At 43.4% G+C, this 20,401-nt stretch overlaps 2 protein-coding genes and 1 pseudogene across 2 annotated transcripts; 1 reads left to right on the top strand and 2 right to left on the bottom strand.

Moving 5' to 3' along the window:
- Nucleotides 1–10,677: 10,677 nt before the first annotated feature.
- On the bottom strand, nt 10,678–11,245 carry LOC123427811 (annotated as a pseudogene).
- Nucleotides 11,246–11,428: 183 nt separating this feature from the next.
- LOC123427810 (uncharacterized protein At1g66480-like) lies at nt 11,429–15,024 on the bottom strand. The gene is made up of 3 exons (XM_045111940.1): nt 15,009–15,024; nt 14,481–14,850; nt 11,429–11,603 (listed from the first exon to the last, which is right to left on the bottom strand). Exons 1-3 carry the CDS (start codon nt 15,022–15,024, stop codon nt 11,429–11,431), a joined length of 561 nt encoding a protein of 186 aa, XP_044967875.1.
- Nucleotides 15,025–15,403: 379 nt separating this feature from the next.
- On the top strand, nt 15,404–18,709 carry LOC123426475 (70 kDa peptidyl-prolyl isomerase-like). The gene is made up of 10 exons (XM_045110314.1): nt 15,404–15,898; nt 16,004–16,351; nt 16,649–16,723; nt 16,817–16,897; nt 16,985–17,179; nt 17,275–17,540; nt 17,640–17,765; nt 17,866–18,012; nt 18,094–18,221; nt 18,310–18,709. The coding sequence occupies exons 1-10, from the start codon at nt 15,658–15,660 to the stop codon at nt 18,470–18,472; spliced, it is 1,770 nt and encodes a 589-aa protein (XP_044966249.1). The 5' UTR covers nt 15,404–15,657; the 3' UTR covers nt 18,473–18,709.
- Nucleotides 18,710–20,401: the final 1,692 nt, after the last annotated feature.

The raw sequence follows: 20,401 nt of genomic DNA, 5'->3' as shown, positions 1-20,401 counted from the left end.
TTAAAAATTTAAAAATTAAAAATGAGAATTTTTAAATAAATTTTATAATAAATCATAAACAAACTGGATTCAAAAGTTGTTCACATATTCTAAAAATGCTGGTAATTTTGAAAACAAATGTTTGGAAAACAAAAGAATGTTCATTAATTTTTTTGGGAAATTTTGTATATTAAAACATTTAATGAAATTGAACGAAATGTTATCGTTGATGCAGCAAAATGTTGTCATGGCCATTGAAGATTTTTTTTTTCTACTTTTACAATGCGCGGACCCTTTTACTGCCATCAAATAGTTTTAAGAATAAATTTCTTCGCGCTTTCAAATTTTTTGAAGATCCAGAACGGTTTTTGAAATTTCCAGAACATTTTTTGAAAATTCAGAACATTTTTAAAATCCAGAATTTTAAAACAATTTTTTTTCGAATTTGAAGAATATTTTTTGAAAATACAAAAACAAAATTAACATTGTTCATAAATTCAAAAAATGTTCTGGATTTTTAAAAGTTGTTCTTCAAATTCAAAAAATGTTTTTTTTATAGAAATGTTCTAAATTTCAAATAGTTGTCGTTTCTCAGAAACATTCATAACTTCAAAAAATGTTCAGCATTTAGAAAATTGTTCGGTTTTTAAAAAAATGTGCATTATTTTAAGAATATGTTTGGTACTTTCAAAAAATATTCAGTAATTTCAAAATATGTGTGGTATTTGTTTAATTTTTAATTTATGTTCGCATTCGATAATTGTTCTTAAATGTCGAAAAATGTTATTGATTATAAAATTGTTCTAAATTTCATAAAGTTGCCATTTTCCAAAGTTTGTTCATAAATTCAAAAAATGTTTTGGATTTTTCAAAAAATGTTCTTCAAATTAGAAATAAGTTTTGCTTCCAATTCCAAAAGAAAAAACGAACCAAAAAAGGAAAAAGAATGGAAATATGCAGAAAAGGAAAAAACAGAAAAAAGTAAAAAAAGGAAATTATCAGTATTTTTTGACCCAAAAAGGGCGGACCCAGTTGAGGGGATCCCCTTTACAAGCGAGGGACTCCCTACCGTAGAATGCGGTAGTTAGAAGCTCCCGAGTTGTGTACAGTGACTGCTAGAGTTCACACTGCGTTTCGGCCTCATGCCCCGGGCTTGGGCCCTGGATCCGTCCGTGGACACTACATCTTAAAATTGATGAAGTAACCGCAAGCGCTTTCGTAGTTGACAGAAAACACCTCTCATTGAACAAGCACACTGAAAAACCTAAATAAATTCAGAAAAAGCAACGATGCAAGTCGTCTTTAATCCTGGTGGAAGTTAATAGCTAACCATCTCAGCACTCAGTTGAGATGATATTAGAATCAAAATTTTGTGAGATGGCCAGTTTGCAGCAAAAACTCCAGGTCTATTTGCTTATGCAAAATGTGTTTTGTTCACTCTAAAAAGTGGCAATATGATCAGTCAAAATATCTTCCTACTCGAGTTTTCTTCCTTGTATGTCAACACGTTGAATAATCACCACATCACATAACATCCGGAATACACATATTTTTCACATCTCCATAATATAATATTTTTTCAACACAAATTGTCAAAGAGAAATATTTACAGCTAAACCAAGTGTGAATTACATAATCGGATTGCTAACAGAGTCGGTTCACTACCAGTTCTACATTATTCTGTACACAACATAGCTTTCATGAGTCAGCAGCTCTGATTACGTCTTATAACCAAACAATCAAGAAGAGATGAGAAGGGCAATGTCTGTTTACCGTGAAACGTAGCACACCGATACCAACATCTTCTTTTAGTACATTTTCTAACAAAGATCTTCAATTCAATGAGTACGAGTGTCCGCTACTCAATGCACTCTGAAGGACGTCGACGTTCCACCCGAATACATAATCAGAAGTGTTGTGGACACACGTCCAAGGAAAAGGTGTCACGTGGAGATTCAGATAGTGATGAATAATCCCAACAAACATGCAGAGACAACTCGGTATCAAAGGAGGTTGTTGTTGGGGAACGTCGCATGGGAAACAAAAAAAAAATCCTACGCGCACGAAGACCTATCATGGTGATGTCCATCTACGAGGGGGATGTCAGATCTACGTACCCTTGTAGATTGCACAGCCGAAGCGTTAATAAACGCGGTTGATGTAGTGGAACGTCCTCACGTCCCTCGATCCGCCCCGCGAACCGTCCCGCGATCCGTCCCACGATCCGCTCCGATCTAGTGCCGAACGAACGGCACCTCTCCGTTCAGCACACGTACAGCTCGATGATGATCTTGGCCTTCTTGATCCAGCAAGAGAGACGGGGAGGTAGATGAGTTCTCCGGCAGCATGACGGCGCTCCGGAGGTTGGTGGTGATCTAATCACAGCATGGCTCCGCCCGAGCTCCGCAGAAACGCGATCTAGAGGAAAAACCATGGAGGTATGTGGTCGGGCTGCCGTGGAAAAGTTGTCTCAAATCAGCCCTAAAACCTCCGTATATATAGGTGGGAGGGGAGGGGCCTTTCCTTGGGGCTCAAGAGGCCCCAAGGGGTTCGGCCGAACCAAGGGGGAGAGTCCTCCCCTTCCAATCCTAGTCCAAATAGGATTGGAAGGTGGAGTCCTTCTCCACTTTCCCACTTCCCCTTTTTTTCTCTTTGATTTTCTTTCTCCTACGCATAGGGCTTATTGGGCTGTCCCACCAGCCCACTAAGGGCTGGTGTGGCACCCCTAAGGCCTATGGGCTTCCCCCGGGTGGGCTTTCCCCCTCGGTGAACATCCGGAACCCATTCGTCATTCCCGGTAACTCCGAAAACCTTCCCGTAATCAAATGAGGTCATCCTATATATCAATCTTGATCTCCGGACCATTCTGGAAACCCTCGTGACGTCTATGATCTCATCCGGGACTCCGAACAACATTCGGTAACCAACCATATAACTCAAATACGCATAAAACAACGTCGAACCTTAAGTGTGCACACCGTGCGGGTTCGAGAACTATGTAGACATGACCCGAGGGACTCCTTGGTCAATATCCAATAGCGGGACCTGGATGTCCATATTGGATCCTACATATTCTACGAAGATCTTATCGTTTGAACCTCAGTGCCAAGGATTCATATAATCTCGTATGTCATTCCCTTTGTCCTTCGGTATGTTACTTGCCCGAGATTCGATCGTCAGTATCCGCATACCTATTTCAATCTCGTTTACCGTCAAGTCTCTTTACTCGTTCTGTAATACAAGATCCCGCAACTTATACTAAGTCACATTGCTTGCAAGGCTTGTGTGTGATGTTGTATTACTGAGTGGGCCCCGAGATACCTCTCCGTCATACGGAGTGACAAATCCCAGTTTTGATCCATACTAACTCAACGGACACCTTCGGAGATACATGTAGATCATCTTTATAGCCACCCAGTTACGTTGTGACGTTTGATACACACAAGGTATTCCTCCGGTGCCAGTGAGTTATATGATCTCATGGTCATAGGAACAAATACTTGACACGCAGAAAAACAGTAGCAACAAAATGACACGATCAACATGCTACGTTCATTAGTTTGGGTCTAGTCCATCACATGATTCTCCTAATGATGTGGTCCCGTTATCAAGTGACAACACTTGCCTATGGTCAGGAAACCTTGACCATCTTTGATCAACGAGCTAGTCAACTAGAGGCTTACTAGGGACAGTGTTTTGTCTACGTATCCACACAAGTATTGTGTTTCCAATCGATACAATTATAGCATGGATAATAAACGATTATCATGAACAACGAAATATAACATTAACTAATTTATTATTGCCTCTAGGGCATATTTCCAACAATCTCCCACTTGCACTAGAGTCACTAATCTAGTTCACATCACCATGTGATTCTAACGAATCCAACACCCATATAGTTCTGGGGTCTGATCACATCTTGCTCGTGAGAGAGGTTTTAGTCAGCGGTTCTGAAAACTTTCAGATCCGTGTGTTCTTTACAAATCTTTATGTCATCTTATAGATGCTGCTACTACGTGCTATTCGGAAATACTCCAAATAACTACTCTACTATACGAATCCGTTTCACTACTCATAGTTATTCGGATTAGTGTCAAAGCTTGCATCGACGTAACCCTTTACGACGAACTCTTTAACCACCTCCATAATCGAGAAAAAATTCCTTAGTCCATTTAGTTACTAAGGATAACTTTGACCGCTGATCAGTGATTAAATCCTGGATCACTCTCTGTACCTCTTAACAGACTTGCTGCAAGGCACACATCATGTGCGGTACTCAGCATGGCATACTTTAGAGTCTACGGCTAAGGCATAGAAGACGACCTTCGTCTATTCTCTTTATTCTGCCGTGGTCGGGTTTTGAGTCTTACTCAAATTCACACCTTACAACACAGTCAAGAACTCCTTCTTTGTTGATCTATTTTGAACTCCTTCAAAAACTTGTCAAAGCATGCATCTTGTTGAAACTTCTATTAAGCGTTTCGATCTATCTCCACAGATCTTGATGCTCAATGTTCAAGTAGCTCAATCTAGGTATTCCTTTGAAAAACTCCTTTCAAACAACCTTGTATGCTTTACAGAAATTCTACATTACTTATGATCAACAATATGTCAACCACATATGCTTATCAGAAATTCCATAGTTCTCCCACTCACTTCTTTGGAAATACAAGTTTCTCATAAACCTTGTACAAACCAAAATATTTGATCATCTCATCAAAGTGTATATTCCAACGCCGAGATGCCTGCACCAGTCCATTGAAGGATCGCTGGAGCTTGCACACTTGCTAGTATCCTTAGGATCGACAGAACCTTCTGGTTGTATCATATACAATCTTTCCTCAAGGAAACCGTCGAGGAAACAATGTTTTGTCTTCCTATGTGCAATATTTCACAAATAATGCAGCAACTACTAACATAATTCCAACAGACTTTTAGCATCGCTACGAGTGAGAAAGTCTCATCATAGTCAATTATTTGATCTTGTCGGAGACATCTTTGCGACAAGTCGAGCTTTTCTTAATAGTGATGATTCACCATCATCGTCAGTCTTCCTTATAAAGTTCCATCTTTACTTAATAGTCCTACGACCATCAAGTTCTTCCAAAGTCTATACTTTGTTCTCACATATGGATTCTCTCTCGGATTTCATGGCCTCCAGCCATTTGTCGGAATCCAGGCCCACCATTGCTTCTTCATAACTCGTAAGTTCATTGTTGTTCAACAACATGACCTCCAAGATAGGGTTACCGTACCACTCTGTACTAGTATGCGACCTTGTCGACCTACGAGGTTTGTAGTAACTTGATCCAATGCTTAATGATCACCATCATCAGCTTCCACTTCAATTAGTGTAGGCGCCACAGGAACAACTTCCTGCACCCTGCTACACACTGGTTGAAGTGACGGTTCAATAACCTCATCAAGTTCCACCACTCTCCCACTCAACTCTTTCGAGAGAAACCTTTCCTCGAGAAAGGATCCGTTTCTAGAAACAAACACTTTGCTTCCGGATCTGAGATAGGAGATGTATCCAACTGTTTTGGATATCCTATGAAGATGCTTTCATCCGCTTTGGGTTTGAGCTTATCAGACTGAAACTTTTTCACATAAGCATCGCAGCCCCAAATTTTCAAGAAACGACAGCTTAGATTTCTCTAAACCTCAGTTATCTCAACGGAAATACGCGGTGCCCTATTTAAAGTGAATGCGGTTGTCTCTAATGCATAACCCATAATCGATAGTGGTAATTCGATAAGAGACATCATAGTATGCACCATATCAAATAGGGCGTGGCTATGACGTTCAGACACATCATCACACTATGGTGTTCCAGGTGGCATGAACTGCGAAACAATTTCCACATTGTCTTAACTGCGTACCAAAACTCGTAACTCAGATATTCATCTCTATGATCATATTGTAGACAGTTTATCCTCTTGTTACGACGAACTTCACTCTGAAACAGAATTGAACTTTTCAATATTTCAGATTTTGTGATTCATCAAGTAAATACTTCTGTATCTACTCAAATCGTGAGTGAAGTAAGAACATAATGATATCCACTGCGTGCCTTAGCACTCATTGGACTGCACACATCAAAAATGTATTATTCCCAACAAGTTACTCTCTTGTTTCATGTGGCATGTTTTGCATGTCTCAAGTGATTCAAAATCAAGCGAGTCCAAACGATCCATCTCTCATGGAGTTTCTTCATGCATTTATACCAACAGGTATGGTTTGCATGTCTCAAACGTTTCAAAAATGAGTGAGTACAAAGATCCATCAGCATGGAGCTTCTACATGCATTTTATACCAACATGACTCAAGTGGCAGTGCCACAACTAAGTGGTACTATCATCATTACTTTGTATCTTTAGCACTAATAATATGAACATGTGTAACACTACGATCGAGATTCAATAAACCACTGAGGGTAATTATTCAAGCAAATAGAACAACTATTATTCTCTTTAAATGAATAATCATATTGCAATAAACATGATCCAATCATGTTCATGCTCAACGCAAACACCAAATAACAATTATTTAGGTTTTACCACCAATCCCGATGATAGAGGGAGCGTGCGACGTTTGATCACATCAACCTTGGAAACACTTCCAACACTTATCGTCACCTCGCCTTTAGCTAGTCTCCGTTTATTCCGTACCTTTCATTTCGTGTTACTAATCACTTAGCAACCGAACCGGTATCCACTACCCTCGCGCTACTAGGAGTACTAGTAAAGTACACATCAACTTCATGTATATCAAATATACTTCTTTCGACTTTGCCAGCCTTCTTATCTACCAAGTATCCAGAGTTGCTCCGCCTCAGTGACTGTTCCCCTCATAACAGAAGCACTTAGTCTCGGGGTTGGGTTTATTCTTGGGTCTCTTCATTAGTGCAACAACTGTTTTGCCGTTTCACGAAGTATCCCTTCTAGCCCTTGCCTTTCTTAAAACTTAGTGGTTTTACTAACCATCAACTATTGATGCTCCTTCTTGATTTCTACTTTCGCGGTGTCAAACATCGAATCGCTCAAGGATCATTGTATCTATCCTTGATATGTAATAGTTCATCACGAAGCTCTCACAGCTTGGTGGCAGTGACTTTGGAGAACCATCACTATCTCATCTGGAAGATTAACTCCCACTTGATTCAAGCGATTGTCGTACTCAGACAATTTGAGTACACGCTCAACGATTGAGCTTTTCTCCTTTACTTCATGGACAAAGAATCTTGTCGGAGGTCTCATAACTCTTAACAAGGGCACAAGCATGAAATCACAATTTCATCTCTTTAGAACATCTATTATGTTCCGTGACGTTACAAAACGTCTTCGGTGCCTTGCTTCTAAGCCATTAAGTATTTTGCACTGAACTATCATGTAGTCATCAGAAACGTGTATGTCGGATGTTCACAACATCCAAAGACGACGCTCGAGGTGCAACACACCGAGTGGTGCATTAAGGACATAAGCCTTCTGCGCAGCAACGAGGACAATCCTCAGTTTTACAGACTCAGTCCGCAAAGTTTGTTACTATCAACTTTCAACTAAATTTTCTCTAGGAACTTATAAAACAGTAGAGCTATAGCGCAAGCTACATCGTAATTCGCAAAGACCATTAGACTATGTTCATGACAATTAGTTCAATTAATCATATTACTTAAGAACTCCCACTCAAAAAGTACATCCCTCTAGTCATTTGAGTGGTACATGATCCAAATCCACTATCTCAAGTCCGATCATCACTTGAGTCGAGAGTAGTTTCAGTGGTAAGCATCTCTATGCTAATCATATCAACTATATGATTCATGCTCGACCTTTCGGTCTCATGTGTTCCGAGGCCATGTCTGCACATGCTAGGCTCGTCAAGCTTAACCCGAGTGTTCCGCGTGTGCAACTGTTTTGCACCCGTTGTATGTGAACGTTGAGTCTATCACACCCGATCATCACGTGGTGTCTCAAAACGACGAACTGTCGCAACGGTGCACAGTCGGGGAGAACACAATTTCGTCTTGAAATTTTAGTGAGAGATCACCTCATAATGCTACCGTCGTTCTAAGCAAGATAAGGTGCATAAGGATTAACATCACATGCAATTCATAAGTGACATGATATGGCCATCATCATGTGCTTCTTGATCTCCATCACCAAAGCACTGGCACGATCTTCTTGTCACCGGCGTCACACCATGATCTCCATCATCATGATCTCTATCAATGTGTAGCCATCGGGGTTGTCGTGCTGCTCATTCTATTACTACTAAAGCTACGTCGTAGCAATATAGTAAACGCATCTGCAAGCACAAACGTTAGTTTAAAGACAACCCTATGGATCCTGCCGGTTACCGTACCATTGACGTGCAAGTCGATATTAACTATTACAACATGATCATCTCATACATCCAATATATCACATCACATCGTTGGCCATATCATATCACAAGCATACCTGCAAAAACAAGCTAGACGTCCTCTAATTGTTGTTGCATATTTTACGTGGTGACCATGGGTATCTAGTAGGATCGCATCTTACTTACGCAAACACCACAACGGAGATATATGAATTGCTATTTAACCTCATCCAAGGACCTCCTCGGTCAAATCCGATTCAACTAAAGTTGGAGAAACCAACACTCGCCAGTCATCTTTGAGCAACGGAGTTACTCGTAGCGATGAAACCAGTCTCTCGTAAGCGTACGAGTAATGTCGGTCCGAGCCGCTTCGATCCAACAATACCGCGGAACCGAGAAAAGACTAAGGAGGGTAGCAAACCGCACATCACCGCCCACAAAATCTTTTGTGTTCTACTGGAGATAACATCTATGCATGAACCTAGCTCATGATGCCACTGTTGGGGAACGTCGCATGGGAAACACAAATTTTCCTACGCGCACGAAGACCTATCATGGTGATGTCCATCTACGAGGGGGATGTCAGATCTACGTACCCTTGTAGATCGCACAGCAGAAGCGGTAATAAACGGGGTTGATGTAGTGGAACGTCCTCACGTCCCTCGATCCGCCCCGCGAACCGTCCCGCGATCCGTCCCACGATCCGCTCCGATCTAGTGCCGAACGGACGACACCTCCACGTTCAGCACACGTACAACTCGATGATGATCTTGGCCTTCTTGATCCAGCAAGAGAGACGGAGAGGTAGATGAGTTCTCCGGCAGCGTGATGGCGCTCCGGAGGCTGGTGGTGATCTAATCTCAGCATGGCTCCGCCCGAGCTCCGCAGAAACGCGATCTAGAGGAAAAACCGTGGAGGTATGTGGTCGGGCTGCCGTGGAAAAGTTGTCTCAAATCAGCCCTAAAACCTCCGTATATATAGGTGGGAGGGGAGGGGCCTTGCCTTGGGGCTCAAGAGGCCCCAAGGGGTTCGGCCGAACCAAGGGGGAGAGTCCTCCCCTTCCAATCCTAGTCCAACTAGGATTGGAAGGTGGAGTCCTTCTCCACTTTCCCACTTCCCCTTTTTTTCTCTTTGATTTTCTTTCTCCTGCGCATAGGGCTTCTTGGGCTGTCCCACCAGCCCACTAAGGGCTGGTGTGGCACCCCTAAGGCCTATGGGCTTCCCCGGGTGGGCTTTCCCCCCCGGTGAACATCCGGAACCCATTCGTTATTCCCGGTAACTCCGAAAACCTTCCGGTAATCAAATGAGGTCATCCTATATATCAATCTTCTTCTCCGGACCATTCTGGAAACCCTCGTGACGTCTGTGATCTCATCCGGGACTCCGAACAACATTCGGTAACCAACCATATAACTCAAATACGCATAAAACAACGTCAAACCTTAAGTGTGCAGACCCTGCGGGTTCGAGAACTATGTAGACATGACCCGAGGGACTCCTTGGTCAATATCCAATAGCGGGACCTGGATGTCCATATTGGATCCTACATATTCTACGAAGATCTTATCGTTTGAACCTCAGTGCCAAGGATTCATATAATCTCGTATGTCATTCCCTTTGTCCTTCGGTATGTTACTTGCCTGAGATTCGATCGTCAGTATCCGCATACCTATTTCAATCTCGTTTACCGGCAAGTCTCTTTACTCGTTTCGTAATACAAGATCCCGCAACTTATACTAAGTCACATTGCTTGCAAGGCTTGTGTGTGATGTTGTATTACCGAGTGGGCCCCGAGATACCTCTCCGTCATACGGAGTGACAAATCCCAGTCTTGATCCATACTAACTCAACGGACACCTTCGGAGATACCTGTAGAGCATCTTTGTAGCCACCCAGTTACGTTGTGATGTTTGATACACACAAGGTATTCCTCCGGTGCCAGTGAGTTATATGATCTCATGGTCATAGGAACAAATACTTGACACGCAGAAAAACAGTAGCAACAAAATGACACGATCAACATGCTACGTTCATTAGTTTGGGTCTAGTCCATCACATGATTCTCCTAATGATGTGATCCCGTTATCAAGTGACAACACTTGCCTATGGTCAGGAAACCTTGACCATCTTTGATCAACGAGCTAGTCAACTAGAGGCTTACTAGGGACGGTGTTTTGTCTACGTATCCACACAAATATTGTGTTTCCAATCAATACAATTATAGCATGGATAATAAACGATTATCATGAACAAAGAAATATAATAATAACTAATTTATTATTGCCTCTAGGGCATATTTCCAACAGTTGTCCACTAAAATAGTGAGGTATAAAACTATACGCACATGGGGACCAAAATCTCGTGATTGAATATTCTGTCAGAGATTGGAGGAATAAGGTCTTTTTTCTCATTGGCGTAGTTAATGATCTGGAAGAGGACACCCGATATTCAGTTACCATGTGTTAAAACAAAAATCCTAAAAAAACATGCAAATAGCTGGTGTTAAGCCATATCAAACAACCTGGCTTTTCCGATTTGGATTCTTTTCAACACAAGCAATGAACTGGTTGATCTTTTCATCGACTTCCTTTTATAATTCGGCAAGGCCACATTGAACCTAACCATACAAACAAAAATAACAACAAAGTTGGTTCTTTTTAGTTGAAGCAGGTCACAAAGATCAGCTCAGCAGCATATATCAACGAAACTAAGTAATACTGTCTGCAACACCAATGAAATATGTGATTCAGTAATACTCACATAGGTAATACTATTTGCAGCTATTCGGTAATACTCACATAGGTGATCTCAAAGAGGTCGCAGTCAACATCTTCGGCCGAAGAAGAGTAAGGGTTCGATGAAAGAATATGGTATGCAAGATGCCTGCAACATGTCCACACATGATATCATCATTAGGAACACAGCAAGGAGGAATGAAGAGTATGTTGCTTACAAAAAATTATGTAAAAGTGCAGATGTGTCAACATGAAATAAATAGCTTAGGAAATCAATCTTCAACACAATAGTACATCGGTCACAGCTAATTCGATTCGGACACAACCAACAGACACAACGCAACTAATCTTCAACACAATAACTCAGGCGTGGCCGCGAACCGCGGGCTGCGCAGGATACCGGGCGGCCTATCGGGCGTCACCTTGGCGCTGAAGCCGCCGTCGCCCACGGCGGCACACAGCTCCATGATCTTGGCCGCTGCCTCGTCCGCGTCCCGGCTGTCTCCCATCAGCTTCTCCACCTGTATGGTATGCTGCAGTGCCGACATTGCCCTTGTCTAGTGGGAAGCTGAACACGGTGATGGCTAGTTTTTTGTCCATCTGCAACAAACAACTAATAAATCCTAATATGTCGATGAGTTTGTCTATTTATACCTCAAGAAGAGATGCTACTAATAAAGCCTAATATGTCGATCTGCCCTCTCGTGCTTTTTTAGTGGTGAGCCACCGGTGGCTGCACCGGATCTTCCACCGACCTCCGAGGGCCGTCTCCTTCCTGGTCGAGCGAAGGTCTTGAAGGCCCACAAAGCCGCGGTGTATGGAGCCTCATTGATCCAGTGGCAAGGACTTATGGAGGAGGACGATACTTTGGAGCCCCTTGAGGAGTTTCACAAGCAATTCCCCGACTTCCACGTCAAGGATGAGTTGTTTGCGCAGGCGAGGAGAGATGTTATGAACGGTATACAATATAGCCAGATGGGGCCCACTGGCGCAGGCAGTTAAAAGGCCTGGCCCAACTATCTTATCGTTATTAGGGGCTTAGCCCAGTTTATTATATTTGTTAGCATAGGGTGATTATATATACTCATGTAAGGATTCAGTTTTAATGAAGCAGAAGCAATCATATTTGCTTGGCTCCCATCAGGAGTCGGCGCCCCAAACCCTAACCGCTCGAGCTCTCTCTCCCTCTTGTAATCACGGCGCCCCGGCGCCGTCAACCATGCGCCTCACCTCGCCAACCTCTCTTCCACCCTTATAATCTAAGGCCTCGCCCTGGTAGGGACTCGGTTCCTATCAGCTACTCCCACGACTCGCATGCAAACCTCACCAAAAATGCACAATGAACAGATTGCTTGATAGGTAATTCCTTTAATGGATCATGAGTTCATGACAACTGAATATGTGAATATGATTCATTGTCCCAAAAGAATATTAAACGGTTATAGCTAGTGATATATCATATAACAATAGAATGGTGTGTTAGTTAGAAGGAACATACATAGAAATATAAAAAAAATGCAATCTGAAAACAGCTTTTACAGAGATCCAAGGTGCCACTTAATGTGTTAAGCGTCAACTAAAGAGATTGTAAGAAAGGCATATGAATAACTTCAAACAAGATGGAAGAATCTCAAATGGATAAAAGCATTACAAATATAGGTAGTAACGAGTGGACTGGAAAAGTTTATTGAACTTACACCCTGATAAGCCTTGGCCTCAGCTGTGTCATCCATTAACTTTTGGACATCGTCGATGTTAATCTCACTCTGTATAGAATTAAGGGCAACATTTCCAGTCTTTAGGCTTTCCAATACAGCCTTTTGCTTACTTGGTAGTTATATCTGCCAGCTTCAACAAGAGAACACAAACAAACTGTCAAATTATAGATCAAAACTAAAGAGACTTAATTCTGGTCAGATTGAATGATGTAAAGCATAAATGCAGATCTTCTGTCCTATACATGAACAAGGAATTCATTAGGAGCCAGAATCTATCCAATAAATTACTAACCTGTTGTTCGACATTCATTTGCCATGTATCAACTTGTTTCAGGAGCTCTTCCTAGGATTTCTTCTTCTTCAGTGCAATCAAAGCTCTGTCTTTCTTCTTCTGTTGAACCAACTGGCGTGCAACTTCCTTTTCTGCTTCAATCACCTTCTCAAGCCGGAAGAAAGAAAAGTAAACCATACATAAACAGAATCAGTACCATCTTAATTCTAAGTAGAAACGACATTCCAGTGATTTACTAATGCAAGACACGCTCATCAGTTCAGCTAGTACAATTGAACAGTTCATCACAACACTAAAAGTTATACCCACCTAAAGGTATCAAAACCCGATGGCAAAATAATTTCTTCGCACAACATGCTAGTGTTTACCAACTGAAAGTCACCTGGATATAAAGTAAAAGGGTCAAATTTGGGTGTTAGAAAGCCAATTAGATCCACGTCTTGGTGCAAAAGAATTATTAAATGATTATACAAGCCTTTAAGATGAAGATCCTAACAACAAAATGTCCATAAATGATAAGAAATTGCGACAAAATAAATTTGTCTTCTATAAATGTACCCTTGAAAAGTTAGAATATAAGTGTGTGAAAACAGTTTGTCCAGAAGACAAACTTTCTTCCTTTCCTCAGGTGATGACCATACATTACGATAGCTCGTGGCAAGACCATCGACTTCTCGCACTATATCTGATCCTACTATCTCTATGACAAAATCAAGGTCACGAACCTGAAAAGACGATGAGCATATCTAAGTAACTGGAGCACTGAACAAAATGGTCCAGGTCCATTGGTATCTATAGCTGATGCAATCAGAAATGAAACTTAGAAAGTTTCTCCATCATTATGATCGGAAAAGGCATGGTCCAGTCACTGGATTGGCAATGCCAAGAGCTGAATAATTTGTTCAGACAATTGAAAAGAGCATCATGAATTCTGTCGGACATACACTTGTGCATGCTGACTCGACGATTACTTAATCCGAAGGGTCTAAGACAATCATCCGTTTTTGCAACATACCAAATGAGTACACGACGTCAAAGACGCGGAATGATAGTGAATAGAGAGAAAGATTCTTCTGATTTTCTTGTTCCTGAAAATATTCTATCTATCTGTCTAAGTTGTATGAAAATTCAGCACATACAAGAGTGGTAAGATAAATTACAGCATGGTTGAAGGCTCCGCTGCAGGATGAGGCCAATGACGGGCGCCTCGGGGTTCTTGAGCCTGTCGTTGGCGTCGCGGCGGGTGTCATACCAGTTGAGGTACTCCTTGACGTCGTCGTACATGGTGGGCGCGAGTAGGTGCCGGATGCCGGCGTCGAGGAAGAGCACGTGGTCGTTGTACCTGATGTCGTCGCGCTTGAGCGCGGGCACGTACGAGACGACGATGTCAGCGCCTTGGGGAGCTGCATCCTGAGCCGCACGGGCGTGCCTCCGCCCGCGCTGCCGGGGAGCGGGGAGGCGGGGGCGGACGCAGAGGCGACGCCGTGGAAGGAGGAGATGTCGGAAGTGGAGCCGTGGGCGAGCATGAGAGACTCGAGCCGCTCCCGCGTACCGACGGGGAGGTTGGCCGACCATGCCCGGCGTGGGAGCGCGACGAGGAAGTAGAGCCGGCCCCGACGCAGCGGCGCGTCGGGCGCCAGAGTCCGCGCCCGCGCGCCCAGCAGCCTCACCTCCTCCACCTCCAGCAGTTGGAAGCCCGGGTGGTCGCGCAACACGTCGGATGCTGCCGTCGGCGGCTTGACCCGGAAGGACGTGTTGGGTGCTGGAGGAGGGAGCGGTAGGAGGTAGGGGCGGGGGAGGGGGGGTTGAGGAGGAGGCGTGCGGCGTGCGTGAGGAGGGAGTTACGGGATTAGGTGTTCGTGGGTGGGATTATTAGTGACGAAGCAACGAGGGATCATCGTTTCGTTAACTTTACGTTACTGTTGTTTAAGACCATTAGATTATGTAATCAACGGCTAATATTTTTAATTAAATCTGCCCTTTCATGCTTTTAATAATAGAGATAAGATAGATAACGAGGCCATCGTTTTTTCCTAAAATAGATAGTGGAGTTGTATTCTGTGGCGAGGTCCGGGGTGAAAGAAGAAATTCTATTTCCTTCAAATATTCAAAAGATGTCATCTTTGGATCGGCCAACAGCCGAGGGAATGCCCAAGCAGCCCAACCCAACTCTTGATTAGACAAACTCTTCTTATTGTTCGTTGTGGCCCAGTTGTCAAGACTAGCTTCCAGGAAGGAAATGTAGATAGCCCAGGCCCACAAGGAGAAACCAACGACCCGGTCCCCTCCGGATCTGGAAGCATCCACTGCCTTCCCAATCTCTCGCGCTCCCCACCGACCCTTCTCTGGAAGAATCTCCCGGTGCACTTCTCTCCAAGTCACAGGAACCCTCTAGAACATCACGTCGCTGCACACGACAATCTCTGATCCGCCATATAAGAAGCCAGCAATCCTCCCGTTACGGCTGCAAACATCCTCGAGAACGATCAAGCACAAAGCCACAGATCGCGAACGCGCAAGCGCAATCCGTTGATCATTTCAACTTAATTTCCCACCTAGCGAACCAGCGATGGCCGCCGTGGAGGAGGAGACGCTGAGGTGCCTGGAAGAGGAGGACGATGCCATGATGAATGAGCTGGGCGGCGAGCCCATGGTCGACGGCCTCGACGGCGATGACGAGGAGGAGGCCGACTCCCCGGCGACGATGAAGGTCGGGGAGGAGAAGGAGATCGGGAAGCAGGGTCTAAAGAAGAAGCTCGTCAAGGAGGGCGAGGGCTGGGAACAGCCCGAGACCGGCGACGAGGTCGAAGGTATGGATCACCACCGTCCCCTCTGCATCTGATTCTGATCACGCAACGTCAAATCACAATTCACACCAACAGATGATAACCGGAATGAGTGAATGTTGCGCGCAGTGCACTACACGGGCACTCTCCTCGACGGCACCAAGTTCGATTCGAGCCGCGACCGCGGGACTCCCTTCAAGTTCAAGCTCGGGCAGGGCCAGGTGATCAAGGGATGGGACCAGGGCATCAAGACCATGAAGAAGGGCGAGAACGCCGTCCTCACCATCCCGCCGGAGCTCGCGTACGGCGAGGCGGGCTCCCCGCCGACGATCCCGCCCAACGCGACGCTCCGGTTCGACGTCGAGCTCCTCTCGTGGGCCAGCGTCAAGGACATCTGCAAGGACGGCGGCATCTTCAAGAAGGTCCTGGTCGAGGGCCAGAAATGGGAGAATCCCAAGGATCTCGACGAAGTCCTTGGTACGTTGTGTCTTCTAAATAATTAACTGGGTTCACGGTTCCATTTCGACAGAATTACTGAAAATTTGGTTTGTGTTCAGCTAAACTTTCGTTTGAAATCAACTAACGAAATAATTTGTTATCGGATTTTTTTAGTGAAACCTAATGATTTTGCATTGGGTTGTCGAAATGGAATGTACGTCGGTATAATTTGAACGAAATGGTGAAACTTCTGTATAATTTGAACGAAATGGTTATTTATTTACTCTTCTACACGCGATGTCACGTCTCTGACATGCTCCATGTTTGCTCACGCAGTCAAGTACGAGGCGAGACTTGAGGATGGATCCGTCGTGTCCAAGTCAGATGGAATTGAATTCGCGGTGAAGGATGGTTTGTATCCAGTTTTTTTAGTTGCCTTGACAAATTGAACAGCAGGATTTAGCTCTGAATCGCTGATGCACAACTCTCCCCGTACAATTTCAGGTTACTTCTGCCCGGCGCTTTCCAAAGCCGTGAAGACCATGAAGAAGGGCGAGAAGGTCCTCCTGACAGTCAAGCCACAATGTGAGCTATTTCTTCTCAAATCTGTTACTTCTTGCTGTACTCCATAAGTTTCATAAATTCATATGTACTGCATCTTATGATGGACAGATGGTTTTGGCGAGCAAGGAAGGCCGGCTTCTGAAGTTGAAGGCGCCGTGCCCCCGAATTCCACATTGCACATCGATCTTGAGCTAGTCTCCTGGAAGACGGTCACACTCATCGGTGACGACAAGAGGATCTTGAAGAAGGTGCTCAAGGAAGGAGAAGGCTACGAGCGCCCCAACGACGGGGCAGTTGTCAGAGGTGCGCGGGGCACTGCTAATCGATGCACGCACAACCCCGTGAAAATTTTCGGACAAGTATACTAATCTTGTAGATGTCTTAATTCTTGCTTGCAGTGAGACTGATCGGCAAGTTGGACAACGGCACCGTGTTCACGAAGAAAGGACATGAAGGCGACGAACCATTTGAGTTCAAGACGGATGAGGAACAGGTCATCGAAGGGCTCGATACGACGGTGGTCACCATGAAGAAAGGAGAGGTCGCGTTAGCTAGAATACCACCTGAACATGCGTTCGGATCCACTGAGACGAAGCTTGATCTTGCTGTGGTTCCTCCTAACTCCACCGTCTTCTATGAAGTGGAGCTTGTTTCCTTCGAGAAGGTACTAACTGTGGTGGTGCTTACTTCATTTGTGTTTTACATACCTATCTCCGCTGCTGTCAGAAAGTGAAGGCAATGTATGCTCTTGTTCTGCTTTCAGGAGAAAGAATCTTGGGACTTGAAGAGCAATGCTGAGAAGATCGAAGCAGCTTCTAAGAAGAAAGATGAAGGAAATGTATGGTTTAAGATGGGCAAGTATGCCAAGGCTTCCAAGAGATACGAGAAGGTAAAGGGCGTCAGTTTCAACTGAAACTGAGGGCCTCCTCCTGTCAAGAACGTATTGATATGCCATCGAGTTATTGACACGGATCTATCCTTGTGAACAGGCTGCGAAGTACATTGAGTACGACAGCTCCTTCAGCGAGGATGAGAAGAAGCAAACCAAGGCAGTGAAGATCAGCATCAAGCTCAACAACGCAGCGTGCAAACTGAAACTCAAGGATTACAAAGAAGCAGAGAAGCTCTGCACCAAGGTGAGTGTCTTGTTGTAAACTGCATCTTTGTACGGCCGGTGAGCATTTTATCCTAAACGGTGCCATTATTTTACCCATCAGGTTTTGGAGCTGGAGAGCACGAACGTCAAGGCTCTGTACAGGAGGGCGCAGGCGTACACCCAACTCGTGGATCTGGAGCTGGCAGAGCTAGATATCAAGAAGGCTCTGGAGATCGATCCAGACAACAGGTAGAAGCGCCGTCCCGTCTCGTCCATCTCTCCGGAGCGGATTCATGCATGGATCGTGGCTGATTTGTCACGTCTCTTTCTGGCCCAGGGAGGTCAAGGTTGCGTACAAGGCGTTGAAGGACAAGCTGAGGGAGTACAACAAGAGGGACGCCAAGTTCTACGGCAACATGTTCGCCAAATGGAGGAAGACGGAGAATGCCGCCGGGAAGCAGCAGGACGCACAGCCTATGGCCATCGACAGCACCGCGTGACGGCGCTGCAGCGTCCTAGTATGGCCGGGTCGGGTCCGGATTCGCCATCAGCGTCGTAGTTTCTATCAGCGCTGTACCGTGGTTGTCTTCCTATTCTGCTGCTCCTGCTTGTGGTGCCGTAGTTTGGTGGTTTTGTCCTCTGTTCTGTAGCGTATACTCGTCTGTGATGGGCTGCGTTCCTTGATGTACCAAAACTGTCCGTGATGAAATGAAAAAGAATTAGTATTTTTAATGGTATGATCACGTTTCACCGCATTATCGAGATGACACATTATCATTTTTAATTTTATGAAATATAAACATGTTTGAAATCATGAATATTTTTTAAACTCGTGAACATATTTTAAATCGTAACACTTTACAAATTCATGAGTAATTTTCCAAATATTCAAGCACTTCTTAAAATCAATTGTTACAAATTCATGAGTAATTTTCCAAATATTCAAGCACTTCTTAAAATCAATTCTTTTTTTGAATTTACGAGTATTTTGTACTATTTGCAATCATTTTTTTAAATGCAAACAATATTTTAACAATTTTCTTGAATTTCTTGATGGAACCATATTTAGAATTTATGAACATACCTTTTAACTATATTTTTTGAAATGCTTGATCATTTCTTAAAACTGACGTATGCTTTATAAATGAACAAACTATTTTGTAATTCTTAAACAGTATTTTTTAAATTTTACAATATTTTTTTCATCCATAAGAATTTTTTTAATTTATGAATTTGTTAACTTCATTAACATTTTTTTACATGAAATTTTGAAAAATTATGAACATTTTCTGATTTTCCTAACATTTACTTTTCAAATCTCACACATTTTCTGAATAAGCAAATATTGCTTTACGAGATTACATTTTTGTTTGAATCCACAAACATTTTAAATTTATTATACAAATTTTTTTGGCAATTATTTGCTGTACCAAATTATTTAATGTAGAAAAAAAGAAATGAAATATATAAAAACTAAAAATAAGAAGTTTTATAAGTCCGTCCGGACATATGCCGGGTCAAACGCTACGTTTTTTAGAAGTATGTAGAGCGTAGTATAGGAGGTTTTACTGTGTGAGCTGGCCCAGATATGGGTTCTTCGTGTATTGATGGATAATATTTTATAATTTTGATGACAACTTCCGTGACAACCACTGAGAACATTAGATCACTATTATTATATATACTTCCTCCGTCTATAATAAGGAGTGATTTGAAAGTGACTAAAATTTACACTAATTTTAGTATAAAGTTAAGTCATTTATTTTGAAACGGAGGTAGTATATTATAGGTGGAGATTTGCCGCGGAATAATTATAAGTGTGTTTCGTCCTTACAACAGTTTTCCTACATCATTCATTTACAATTAAGATATTCTTGAAATAGGCTTTCGACCCGTTATGTATATATATAGCAATCAAATGATACAACATGAAATCAATGCTGGAGTAAATAGCATATTCACGTCCAAAAAAAAAGAGATACAATGCCAACACCGACGGTTTAGCGAAAACAATAATGACCCACAACCGCTACGTCTCTTTCGGAATATTCCAACCACGATCCAAGCACCTTGATCCAGCGCGTGCCAAGCAGCACCTCTAAGAAGGATAATGACGATGACGACACTGTTGCCCGGACATGTCTTAGGGTTTCTCCCGGTACGCTCCAGGCATGGGGAGGAGGAACACCGGACACCCTTCAGGAAGAAAGGGTGACACTCTCAAGCATCACCATGTCGGTGTCAAAAGACAAGGATTTCTCCGAACTTCCAAACCACCACCTCCCGGACAACGAGAGGCGCTCCACCAAGCATGCCATCCACCAACAAAATCCACCATGGTCTTGCAATCACCATCGTTGTCTCACCATGGCCAACGTAGCAAGGGCGATTAGTATGAGGCGAACCACCCGAAGACAAGGTCCGACAGG

Source organism: Hordeum vulgare, chromosome 2H (assembly GCF_904849725.1).
Source record: "Hordeum vulgare subsp. vulgare chromosome 2H, MorexV3_pseudomolecules_assembly, whole genome shotgun sequence".
NCBI lineage: Eukaryota > Viridiplantae > Streptophyta > Magnoliopsida > Poales > Poaceae > Hordeum > Hordeum vulgare.
This window is presented reverse-complemented; position numbering and strand designations above follow the sequence as displayed.